Genomic DNA, 12,245 nt, shown 5'->3' with positions numbered 1-12,245 from the left:
TTAGTGGGAAGCATGACGGGTGTAAAAATTCAGACACAGTGACAAGGCAAGCAAAATTGCCCTTTATTTTATAAATCATTTCCAAATTTGCACATTTTTTATCCTTAAAAGAGTTAGTTAAGTGAAAAGATGGATAGACAAAGTGGAAAAAAATCAACTTAAATGCATGATCATCTTTTATTTTCAAATTAATTTTAAAAAAATCTACTTTTGGTTGTTTCTGTGACAGAATTAATGAAAGTATAGACTAGAGTCTAGATTGATTTTATTTGAGAAACTGGCTAAAATTCCTTTTAAATCAAATCAAATGTGGACTTTACAATTAGGCGTGCAACAAAAAGTTTGGGGTTCAATTTAGAGGAATTTTGATGATGTTTCAGTTACTTTTTATATGATCCTAATGTCATTAAACTAAACTAAACCATACACTTGATTCTATTTAGAAGGGAAATTCGGAGAAGTTACTGTTGCCGTATATTCAGTTTAGGGGGATTGAGTAGTTGAGAATTAGAACCCCGTCGCATTCTTGTTCCAGTGCTTGGGCCGTCTGTCTGTCCTTCTTTAGCTACACAGTTGACATTTTTCCTGTGGTGGGTTGAAACAGGTTGCACAGAGTCCTCCGCACACCTCACATAGAGATAATCGAACATGACATTGTTTTTTTAAAAGGGATAGATAAAAGTGTGTTAAATGTTAATGATGATGACTGTAGCTAAGCCTACCTGGGTTGACATGATGCATCTACAGTCTTCATCTTTTTTGAAAGAGGCTGTTCAGGGTCTGCCATGCCATCTTCCATTTTCTTTTTCCGTGGCTGGGTCTTATTCGGGCCACAGCTGCAGAGACGTTGCGAGAAAAAAAGTTGACGTTAGCAGGCAGGGAGACACCGGTAAACTGGGTTTTTAAGGGCCTTACTGGGGGCTGAGGGTAAAGTGAGCCCACAGATGAGTCATGTTGAGGAACTGATGCTCCAGGACTTGCTGGGGAGTCATTCTCGGGGATGCATCAAGGTGGAACATTCCTTAAAGCAGATCCACAAATATTAGTTTATCAGCCCAATGAATTAACTAGTCCAAGGGTTCTTTGGTGTAACACCACTGGAACTGCTGCTGTTGGATAATAAATAGTACTGTGTGAGAGCTAAGTGGTCATAGAATTGTTGTTTTTTTAACATTATCATGAAAATGAGCCATCAAAAACACTGCATGACTTGCATGCACAAATGAGAGGGTACCTTAAAGCTCCACAGACTGCTTTGACTTTCCTTTGAGGAAAAAGTTTTCCGTCTTTTTCCCAGAAAACAGACGACTCTGTGGAAGGGCTCCTTGAGTCTGTGTGATGATGATGTACCTTATCCAAAGGTACAACACAACAAAGTCACCATGGAAACTTGTGACTTTTATAGTTACTTGAGAACAAAAAATATTTTTATTTTTACATTGAACAATGTATTAATGATGCCATCACACAGGGATGATGCCAAAATAGAACAAAGTTCAATAGTCATTTTATAAAGGAATATAAATCAAAATACATTCAACACTTTGAAGGACATAGTGGTAGCCATAAACAAAAATTAACATTAGTTTAACTTATTCACAACTAATCCAGCTCACAGAATGTGTTGTAATTGTGGTCACTGATATATCAGTTTACAAAATGCTAAATGTACTTTGGTCTGCAGTATTTAAGGACTATATTTACCCTTTGCTGCACCCGTACAAAACATTGACTTTCATTTTTTTTGTATATGGTGAGTCATTTTAGCCAAATTCATTTCATCTGGATGGAAGGTGGACCTTGATGGTGTTTTTCTGGCTTCAAACTAGTGCGACGGTTCAAACTCTCATTACGTAAACATCCAATAAGCTTATGTATTGCCATCATTTTGCCCCCTCCCCCTTCAGATGCCTGCCAGGCCTATTGACTCTGTTACCCCAGAAAAAAACCAGTGCCCCACATACCCACAGGGGTGTCAGCAGTCCATTGAAGTTGATTTTAGACAAGACTTTTGTATTTTCATTACCTCGAGCACTCTCTATTTTTTGGTTTTTGTTCAATATCAGTATGATTTTAGGTTAAAACTTTAAACAAATTGTATTTTTACAAACTGTAACCCAAGCATGTAGGCCAGTTGGTTAGTGTTTTCGAACCTAACAGTTCTACCCGATTTCCTTCCACATCCCAAAAACATGCATGGTTAGGCTGGTTGAACACTTTTTGCATGACTGGTTACCCGCCTGGTGTCCCTAGTTAACTGGAATAGGCTCTAGCACCCCCCTCCCCGTGACCCTTGTGAGGATATGCATGTACTTTACCCTTCCAAAGTCAATTTGGCCTATTGATCTGATTATCGGGGTAGTAGTATGTGTAGGGTACAATAGTGGGGAGTGCTCCAAATAATGCAAGCAGCATTGATTATAGCTAACGACATTTGTGATGTGGACAATGCTGTTGCTCTTCCTGACTCCATTGCTCGAAAATTCCCTCCAGGCCCTTCACAGGGAGATTGGGTTTACATGGATGCATCGGACACCCACACAAGGAATTGTACACGGCCCACGTGAGTATGTTGAATGATATGGTAAGTTTTTATTGTTTGTGTATATTTTGGCTAAAGTGGTAGATCATTTTTAAGGATTAAATACTTATCCATTGACGGTCTTCAGAAAAATGCAAAATATTTACTGTGGAGGGAATTTGAAGTTAAGAGAATTTTTAATTTATTTTTCATTTTAATGATATATTTGCTTAAAATTAATTGCCACATGTCTACTTTCAGATTTGTACATGATACCAAACAAAATATAACCAAAATCAAATGATGATTTTCCAATGTTTTGCACCAAAAGAGACATTTTTGGCAATTATGTATAATATTACACTTATACATACAACTAAGACCTTATCCAATATATCAATTATGGCAAAGTAAAAGCTTTGGAACATGAATTGGCTAAACTGTGGTTAACATTTTATTACCCCAACCTCAGCTCTTCTACCGAACTTTACATTTGACCATTTTGTGCAATCTCACAGCTGAATTTTGTTTGTGTTTTTTATTTTTATTTTTTGGATTCTTCTTCTTCACCCTGCCCCTTTCACTGTCACTCCTCATAATTAATTCACGAGGCCTACATAACGTCAAACAGCCTGCATAATCGATTGGATCCAGAAATGTGTAAGTGAGACAAGGGTGGGGACGGATTGCAACACAGTAGTACAGCATCCCCTGTCATACTTTAAAAATGCGTTTTCTCTTCTTCATTTTGGATACCAACATTGATGGCTTTAGGAGAACATTGACTTTTATGATGAGTATTCGACCAGGCAAGCCAGCATTACCAAAAAAAAAGAGCTGCAATGACCTCATTCCACATGAAATGTAAATTGCGCCATCTTCTGGTGTTATTACTACATGCCTGTATGCTAGAGGGAGGGTTGAACAAATTAAGAAATCATAGGTTGCCATTAGTGTTGCACTTATACTAGTATCAGTACCACTATGGGAGTAAAATTACATCAGTTGTATTGGGGTGTACTAAGAAATAATGTGGGATTATATGTATTTTTTAAGATGTAGTTGGTTTTGTGATTCAAGAAGGCCACCCCCCAGACCCTAAAAAATGGGGTGCTTGTCGCATGTCCCAAGATAATGGTAGACAAAAAAAAAAAAAATATGATGTCGCTACATGACAATTGGTGTCATTTCTATACTACCTGCCATTATTTTAATCTGTTTTAACTGGGAAAGGCTCAAAAAGAATGAAATATACATACTAAAAAAACACAATAATAAAGTTAATGTTTTTTTTATTTCAGACAGAAAGAGCAAAAGTGTTTTGGAAACATCCGACAAATCGGTAATGAGTAGTCAAAGTCGAAAAAGTCTTTGTGGAAAGCAGATTTTATCGCAAATTAATTAGTGTCCCAAACTAGCCAGGCTACAGATTATTTCCCAGTGGACAAAAAAAAAAAAAAACAGCACACACATCCCAGAACTAAAAATTGACATTGTACATTTTACCACAAGCACCTTTTTTTCCACACATAACCCTTCACGACACCCTCAAATAAACGAGATTAGCATCGGATGTAAAGAATAAAGTTCCCCTGTTCTTAAACCGTCTCACAAATATATATATTTAAATATTTACAGCAACAAATCCATGTGTGACTGCGAGGAAACTTCTACAATGAGTGTCAACAAAGCTAGACATTGATCAATGGAAGAAAAACAATATCTTCAGAAAATTGTATTAGTATAAAAATAAACCATCAGATGCATTCCCACATTGAAACACCACAATAGGCTTGATGGAATGGACTTAATGTTTCGATCCACTTGTTCTTCTTTTTGTATTAATCCTATAACAAGAGAAGCAGTCTCTATTAAATTGCCTGCAATAAATAACACTTTTAAATCAGCAGGGGCGGTTACGTACCCTTTCAATGACGATGGTTTTGTCTTCATTGATGGTTGAACTGTACGTCTGGTAGTCATCGCCCAGCAGGCCGAGTAAAGGGTATTGGTTTCCATACCTACAGCGACATTAAACAATAAAAAAATCATATAGTTGAGCTTTAGAATGGGACCAATAGTTTGATTTATACCTTTTGGTGATAATAGTTTTGGTGGTTTTCGAGCTGTCGTTTTTGACCATCATCAACTTCCGGATCTCCTAAAGGAAAAAGTCAAGATTTGAATTGAAGTAGCCCACATTCAAACAGAATATGTACGTTTGTTTTTGTTTTAACGACCTCCTCCTGTCGGTTGATGATGATCTGCCGCTTCTCCAGTGTGGCGAGTAGCTCAGAGATCTTCAACTGAAGGCTCTTCTCCGAAGCAGATGATGACCTTTCAGTGGTGATCTCCGTCTGGAGTCTCGTAATCTGAGTCTAGAAAGAGAAGCACACGCACACTAGGTAAGCATTCTGATTACAATCAATGATTTGATCCCAAAATTACAAAACACTAGCAATTAAAAGTCAAATAAACAATGAATTATATACTATTCCCGTTTTACTGCTTAAAATAGGAGAGTTTAAGACAAGGGGTAGGGAACATTTTTTTTTTATGAAAAGACAGCAAATTCGACTTGAAAAATGATCTAAAAAATGTAAAATACATATTCACCCGCAGCCTCTGAATCTCTTGGTCTTTCTCCTGTTTCATGGATCCCAGTTGCTCACTGAACTGACGTGACAGTTCTTCAGTATGGATGTGCAGAGTGCTGCTGCTATTAGACTGCCCTAATTGCTGTAAAGTAGGATTCAGAAAGGCTGTTAATGACAGAAAAAGTGAGAAAGGCTGACTGAAAACAAGTGGGGGGGGGTCACTACTTTTTGCCGGAGCAGCTCGTTCTCTTTCTCCAGACTTCTGATGCGTGCCTCTAGTTCTCGCATTCGGAAGTCACGGCTCGAATCGGTGTTACGGGCGCTCATGAGCTGGCTCTCCAGGGAACGCTGTGAGGCGGTGGTTTCCTTCAGGGACACCTGGATGCACAAAATAGGAAGTCTGGAGACTGCTCTTTCAATTCGGGACTGGTTTACATCCAATGGAATAGTAAGTAGTTCTCAAATGCCTCTTTTGCATGGTTCCTTTCCATTTCATCAAGTGGAATTGAATGCTTTTTAAGACTTTTTAAAGACCACTTTGCATGGAATTTTCATTTCTAGAGCAAATTTTATGGCTAACTTCACCAAAAAAAAGCAGTAACTCCTTGAAATAACTCCTCAAAGTAATTCAAAATGTAACAAATTAAACCTGTAGCAATGAAACGCACAGTATTTTAAATACAAAGGGAGAACAAAAAACAATGTCCATTTATCCTCCTTATGGAATTAGATAAAACACTGGAAATGTGGAAGAGGATATTTTTCTTACCTGAAGATGTCTGTTGTTTTCACGCAACTCTTCCAGGAGGCTGTCGTACTGGCGAGCCTGATCCGCTTTGAAGGCCAGATCTCGCTCCAATGACTCTTTATCGTTCTCCAGACGCTGGAACGCAAGACATAATTTCAAGGTAGTAATTCCTATTACACCCAGTGTGTGCATTGTTATTGCTACTAGTTTTACCCGCAAATCTTCGGACATGTGGAGGAGTTCCTCTCGCAGGCTGCTGAAGGTAGAGAGCAACAGACGCATGCTCTTATCTGCAGTCAGACGAGTCTACGCGTACACATAACCATTGACCATTTGTTAGAAACGCTTATTTAGTGTCAGATTCTGAATAACTGACCTGCAGTAGATAGCGGATTTGCTGTTTGGTCAGCTCAGTGGCTCCTCTAGGAAGCATAGACTCAACATCTTCCACCTGAACATAGAGAAATTATTATGTTTTTGTGTTAATGGCGATAAAATTACTGTGCATTTGAAGTAGGAGGGTGTGGTCTTACCTGGTCAGTGAGATCCACTCTCCTGTAAAACAAAAAGGAGGATGAATCAGTCATTATCTTGAATTTTATGACATTTCTGGTGCTATTATAGTGTTAAATCAGGCTGTCAAACCATGGCGACGTCTTAGTTATGTTTTTTTTTAAGGTGGGCCAATATATCTGCCAAAAATTATGAAATTGTGTATTTATATATAGAAAATTCCAGCTAACTTTTTTGCACTTGGACTTACTGTCCTTTGATCTTGCTCACGTGCTCGGAGATACACGAGTGGATGTCGCAGTTCTTCCTGTAGACGTCAGCTAGCAGCTGGGCAAAGTAGCGCGTGTCCATCTTAGTGGCCTCGCAAAAGTCGCTTTTCACCTCCGTGCGAGGGATCACGATAGTTGGCGTCGGCTTCTGCTGTATGACATTGATAATCTCCTCTTCGTCCACTATCACCGTTTCTTCATCTTCCTCCTCCTGAAAGCATAGTGGCTCCATTAAATGTCTTTTTATCCTATATTTTTAAAGGTTTCATTCTTGGAACCTAGGAAGGATCTGAATATTAATAAGATGCAGCTCAAAAAGTAAGCCTTACTGTAAAAATCTAATCAGGGCAAACTTTATTTACATATTTACAGATAGCAAGGGAGTCGACCATTATTTCTCAGGAAACACAAGCCTGAAAACACCTACTGCCGCCTACTCCTTATCTTTAAATGCGTAGTCCAACTTAATGTTGCATAACCTGTTATCGGCCACACAAGTCGACGCAATTGTACTCTGTAAACATTCACCTGTCACTCTCTCTTTTGTGAGCAGACGCCTGACAATACTTTAACAACAATACACTGCAAATGTGATTGTTATGAGAATGAAGCCAAAGTTTTATCTCCTCTTTTGTTGTTGTTGTTCAAATTGGATGGGCAGTTTCACATTTTTTCAAAGCAAACCAAATGGATAAAAGTATTTAAAAAAACTATAAGTAATACAGACAAGAGAGTAAAGGTCAACATTTCTATTACAGAATGTGTTTTTTCCACTAATATTTAAGTATGGCTACTTATATGCATATGTTATGTTTTGTCATTGTATTAAATGACAAGGAGGCCCGGTGACTGATTGGTTAGTACATTGAGCTTCCTGTGTGGAGTTTGCATGTTCTCCCCTTGCCTGTTGCCCATTGGCTGGAATAGGCTCCAGCACCCTCCGCAACCGTTGTAGGAACAAGTGATGCAGAAAATGAATGAAGTAAATATTCTTTTGTAATGCAATTACATTTAAATGACAGTAATTAGTAATACTCCAGTAATTAGTAATACTGATTGGTTGACCGACTGAGGACTAACTTTTTCACCAATACTCTGTCTGTAGTGTTGATGTCATCACTTTGTAAATACTCGGCTAGTATTATAGTAGCTCTGCTAGATTCCACAAGGCCTTGATGTCACATCACAAATCATTGGCATGATGGTGACAAACATTTTTCTGTGAATTGAAATGAGTTTATCACTAATCCAATGTCCAATTTGTTTAAACCAGTAATGTTTTTTTGTTGTTGCTGAAAACCAAGCAAACTGGGCATCCTTCAATGGCGGCCAATGAGTTCAGGTTAAAACTCGTGTGTGTATGTGTGTGTCTGTGGGATCACATGGGTGTGTCACCGCATGCCAGTCATACCTGACGCAGAAAGTCAAGCAAAGGCATCCCAAAAACCGGTCAAGCACTGTCGACTTGAACACGCCGCATTACAATAATTGCTTGAAGATAAAGTGGCATATTCAGCCAGCTTTTCAAACTATTTACTCAGCTATCAGATGAGTCACTGAAAAGTCATCTTATCTCACTGTTCTGGATGAAAACACACTGTGAGAAATTAACCTGATATATTTTAATAGGTAGGATTTGAAAACACTTTAGTACTTTTGGTGCTTGGCTATCTTTCCTTGTGTGTCCGTCCTGTCTGCGTGATTGTATTTGACTTTCACCTGCAGTGTCAAGTTGTACTGGGAAATGGCATCATTTGAAGAGGGGAGCTACTTCCAAGGAAAAGTGTAAGTGAGTTAATACAGTAAAAAAAAAAAAAACATCAGTTGTGACCACGCCCGTCATAAACGTGATGCTGCAAGTTGACATTCCATGAAATGTACCCACCCATGCCAAAAAGGTGTGGGAAGTGGACACACCTTTCTAGCTACACTTTCTAGACACACCCTGTTGTTAATGTTTTCTCACACATACATTGAACTATCGACACATGGTCACATGCTCTCAGGGCTAATGGTGCCAATACACACACACACATACTCCCCCGGTTCGACTGGTGCTGGAGTACCCAGAGAAAACCCATCCAAGCCTGGGGGAGAATATCCAAACTCCACACAATGAGGACTGACCTCAGATCGAACCCTCGACCCCAGAACAGTGAGGCTAATACGCCAACCACATGTCCACTGGGCTGTCTAGTTAAATTTAGTTAAAATGTAACTATTTCCTATTCATAATCAAGTTGATTAATTGGTTTATTGCAATCCAGAAGACATAAATATGCTATAAAATGCTGGTAAAAAGAAAACAACCCAATTTTAGGATATGTTTTGAAAGATATAAAATGTTAAAGTCTAATTAGACATTTTTAACATAGACAAATTAACTAAGTGACTGCCCTTCAATAGCACTGAAACATACTTTTAGTTCTTTTTAAATTGAAATACTAATGATTTTTATGTGAGCACACTAAAGGTTTTGCAGTACTAATACCACTTGAAAGTCAACTCCGACTGCAACCTGTTGCGACTAGTTTAAGCTATTATATTAAGAAGAATGTAATGTTGTTTCCTTAGAGCAACGGTTAAATGCTCAACAACAAAAAATATATAAGCAAACAAAGCCAGTGGCTTTCTAAAAAGCAAAGGACACATTTTTGTGCACCTGCCAGATGAACAAATGCATCCCAGAGACGTTTACACCATTACGAGATGGCTTTGACTACATTTGGGAAACTAAAACTAGTTAGTGTGTTTGTGTGTGTCTTGCCTCGTCCTCTATTTCCTCCTCCACACTGGGCTCGGGGCTCTTGGGGGGACTGGAGGACAAGCTGAACCCCGAGGACGAGTTCCTGCTCACACACTGAGACAAGAGGAAGAAAGAGCTGTGTTCATAGAAAGCAGTGGCCGCCAGAGTACTGTAAGCCATGAATAATGCTTCTTTGTACTCCTGTTTGAGGAACATGTGCAAAGTCAGTCTGCCCCGCTACTAAAAGGCTCCAATTTAGACGCTAATGTCAGAATTTAGTGACCGGAAATGTCTTAACTGGCGGATTGTCAAGCACGCAACTGTGATAAATGTTAAGACCCGTTCAAATAAGTCAGTGTTGGTTCAGAGTTTTTCTTAAAGGGCACTCAAGCGGTTTTGTAAAAAACAAACTCAAGTTTTGTAAACAAGCTGACAAAAGTATGCAGTTGTTCAGTTTTTACGATTCAAACTGTTTGGAAAAAAGAAAAAGAAAAGTTAGTTTAAAAGTATTGAATTTGTTTTAAAGTTATTTTATGCCTCTCCGTATTGGTCATTTAAAAGCTAATAAAGCGAGAGTTAAATTAAAGGCAGTGTACAATCAAATAAACTAAGTTTTTTTTTTTAAAAACTAATTCCTTGAGAATTTAGGTAGTATCACATTTTACTAACATTTTTTATAGTGTTACTTTTTAAATCCAATGACCCTATTTTATGAACTCCACAGAATTGCAATTCAACAATTGAATTACTATTAAATTCTTTTAGGTTCTTCTTTTTAAATACAGGCATGTTTGGCGAAAACAGCCCGACTCACTCTTGAAGTCGACACAGTGTTGTTATATAACAACTCTTTGCCAACTGAGCAGCAGCAGCAGCACAACAAGAAGCTGGAGAATGTTACGGGCCTCAAATGCCATTAAATCATGTTGTTTTTGTTTTACCCTAGTCTCAACGCAATCGCTGTAAAGCCGCAACGAGCAGGTTAGAGTTGATAACCTGACACCAAGTAGATGTACTATGCTGTGCTTGCTGCTTTAATACATGAGTAATTTGATTCTTGTTGCGAGGCCTATTTATTGAAAACACAATAGGAACTTGTCCTTACAGAGTATTTATTACTTTAATGCCATTTCTAACCACCATTTTTTCATATATCAAGTATAAATGTGTTAGATATATATGTATATCATCGGGGTGGAAGAATGTATTATCTTTTTTGGACTTTAAGGTGACAGCCTTTACTGCCAAGGATTGTGGGTTGTGTTCACTTCCGATTGAAGTTACTCAAACAGGAGAACAATTTTTGGAGTAAAAGAGGATACAAAGGTAGTCATTGTGTGTAAGAAACATTGGAGGAAAAAACGACAAGAGGCAAATAAAAGCAGAGAAAGTGGAATTCATATTTTGAAAGAGGTTAGTCAAAGCAATCTGGGAGGAAAACTTGACCAAAAACAGTACCGGAAAATCTCTGGTTTTTGGTTTAAAGCAGCCATCATGGGAGCAATATCAAAACTCGGCATCGGCCCAAGTTAACTGCAACTCAACAGCATCTACCGTCGATAAATAGGCTGTGTTTTTTTCCCAATTTCATTGACTGAACAGGGTTAAAAAAGATACATCAACATGAGGGACCAGTCACTCATATCCATCATGATGACAAACAATTGCTCATGAAAGGTTGTGAGAAATCAAGGTGGTGTGTTAAAATGCGGTTAGATGATGTTACATGCACATGCAAGTGCTTATGCATCATACTTCCCACCTAAAGATAAACATACACAAAAATAAACTAATTTATGCACCGTCTCCCTCTCCATGCATGCAAAGAAGATGCAATATGACAATTAAATCCAATGCCACAATGCAAAGAATACTTCCAAAATGATGATGCATTGCTAAAATAAATACACATCATGTATTTATTATGTAATAACAAAGTTTATGACTGTTTAATGATTTAGTTTTGGGGGGAAAACAGGTTCCCATATTATTGAAACGAGCAGCAACCCTAGTGAGGATGTATAGTAGTGAAGTCAAGGTTAACTCGGATCTCACCGTGTTCTGCTGAAAAAGGAGGTCCGAGTCTATGCTACTGACGCCCTGCAGGTAGACGGGTGACACCATCTGTTGCATGACCTGCGGCTGCTGCACGAACATGTACGACTGCTGTTGTACAGTCGGCTGAACCGGCACCAGGTAGCGCAGCGTGCTGTAGTTCCCATTGACAGCATACTGTATCGGGGAGGTTGAGCCGCCCGCCGCGGTAGTCAGCACCGTGCTGGTCGTCATGGGGCTCACCGGCTCGGGTGAGGCCATGTTCAAGGTCCGGTAGGTAGTCGTGGTAGTCTTTTGGCTCTTGATGGACATTGTTGTTGTGAGATCCGGACGAAAGAGAAAACTTTTAGAAAGTTTTTAGACTGGCAGAAAGGAGCGGTGAGCCTTTCGATGTTATTTCCTCCTCTGCCGGTGCTGCACGGGAGGAAAGTCCGGTTAGTAGAGTCGCTCACGGGGGTGGGTGGGGTGGAAAAGGCGGCGTGCGATGGGAGGTGCCCTGGCTCCATAGGCAATTGTTAACTTTGTATCCGTGGAAGTGGGTGGAACTCTAGAGAATTTCAGACGTTTTTCTTGGTGTTGTGTCTCGTTTCGAGCTGTTTCATTCGATATGCTACTGCAATGCATGTTATAACATGGGAACCAGTGCATAGATGATGAAAAAGGACCATCCAAGCTGCTCTGCAGATGATTTATTCTGTGTATTTGCAATTCAAAAGGTTTTCCAACGATTGTTTTTAGTTGATTTGTGTACGAACCCCCTTTTTCGCTATGGAAACGCCCCCCTCTGGCCTCATGA

General features: G+C 39.1%; 1 protein-coding gene and 1 long non-coding RNA gene across 3 annotated transcripts; both read right to left on the bottom strand.

Annotated features, from left to right (window-relative positions):
• Positions 1-39: 39 nt before the first annotated feature.
• Positions 40-1,382, bottom strand: LOC144213076 (uncharacterized). The gene is made up of 4 exons (XR_013329874.1): positions 1,235-1,382; positions 916-1,021; positions 723-836; positions 40-627 (listed from the first exon to the last, which is right to left on the bottom strand). It is a non-coding gene; the product is annotated as an uncharacterized LOC144213076 (long non-coding RNA).
• A 2,414-nt stretch (positions 1,383-3,796) lies between these two features.
• Positions 3,797-11,917, bottom strand: pof1b (POF1B actin binding protein). Of its 2 annotated transcripts, XM_077739855.1 has the most exons (13): positions 11,450-11,917; positions 9,416-9,508; positions 6,630-6,859; positions 6,400-6,421; positions 6,243-6,317; positions 6,080-6,172; positions 5,888-6,001; positions 5,344-5,496; positions 5,138-5,260; positions 4,762-4,899; positions 4,615-4,682; positions 4,446-4,542; positions 3,797-4,368 (listed from the first exon to the last, which is right to left on the bottom strand). In XM_077739855.1, exons 1-13 carry the CDS (start codon positions 11,759-11,761, stop codon positions 4,363-4,365), a joined length of 1,524 nt encoding a protein of 507 aa, XP_077595981.1. In that variant the 5' UTR covers positions 11,762-11,917; the 3' UTR covers positions 3,797-4,362. The 2 variants fall into 2 exon arrangements, with proteins under 2 accessions (XP_077595981.1, XP_077595982.1); XM_077739856.1 differs by lacking the exon at positions 9,416-9,508 and having other exon boundaries at positions 11,450-11,916.
• Between the last annotated feature and the right edge of the window lie 328 nt (positions 11,918-12,245).

The sequence above is a fragment of the Stigmatopora nigra genome, chromosome 19 (genome assembly GCF_051989575.1).
Source record: "Stigmatopora nigra isolate UIUO_SnigA chromosome 19, RoL_Snig_1.1, whole genome shotgun sequence".
Classification (NCBI taxonomy): domain Eukaryota; kingdom Metazoa; phylum Chordata; class Actinopteri; order Syngnathiformes; family Syngnathidae; genus Stigmatopora; species Stigmatopora nigra.
This window is presented reverse-complemented; position numbering and strand designations above follow the sequence as displayed.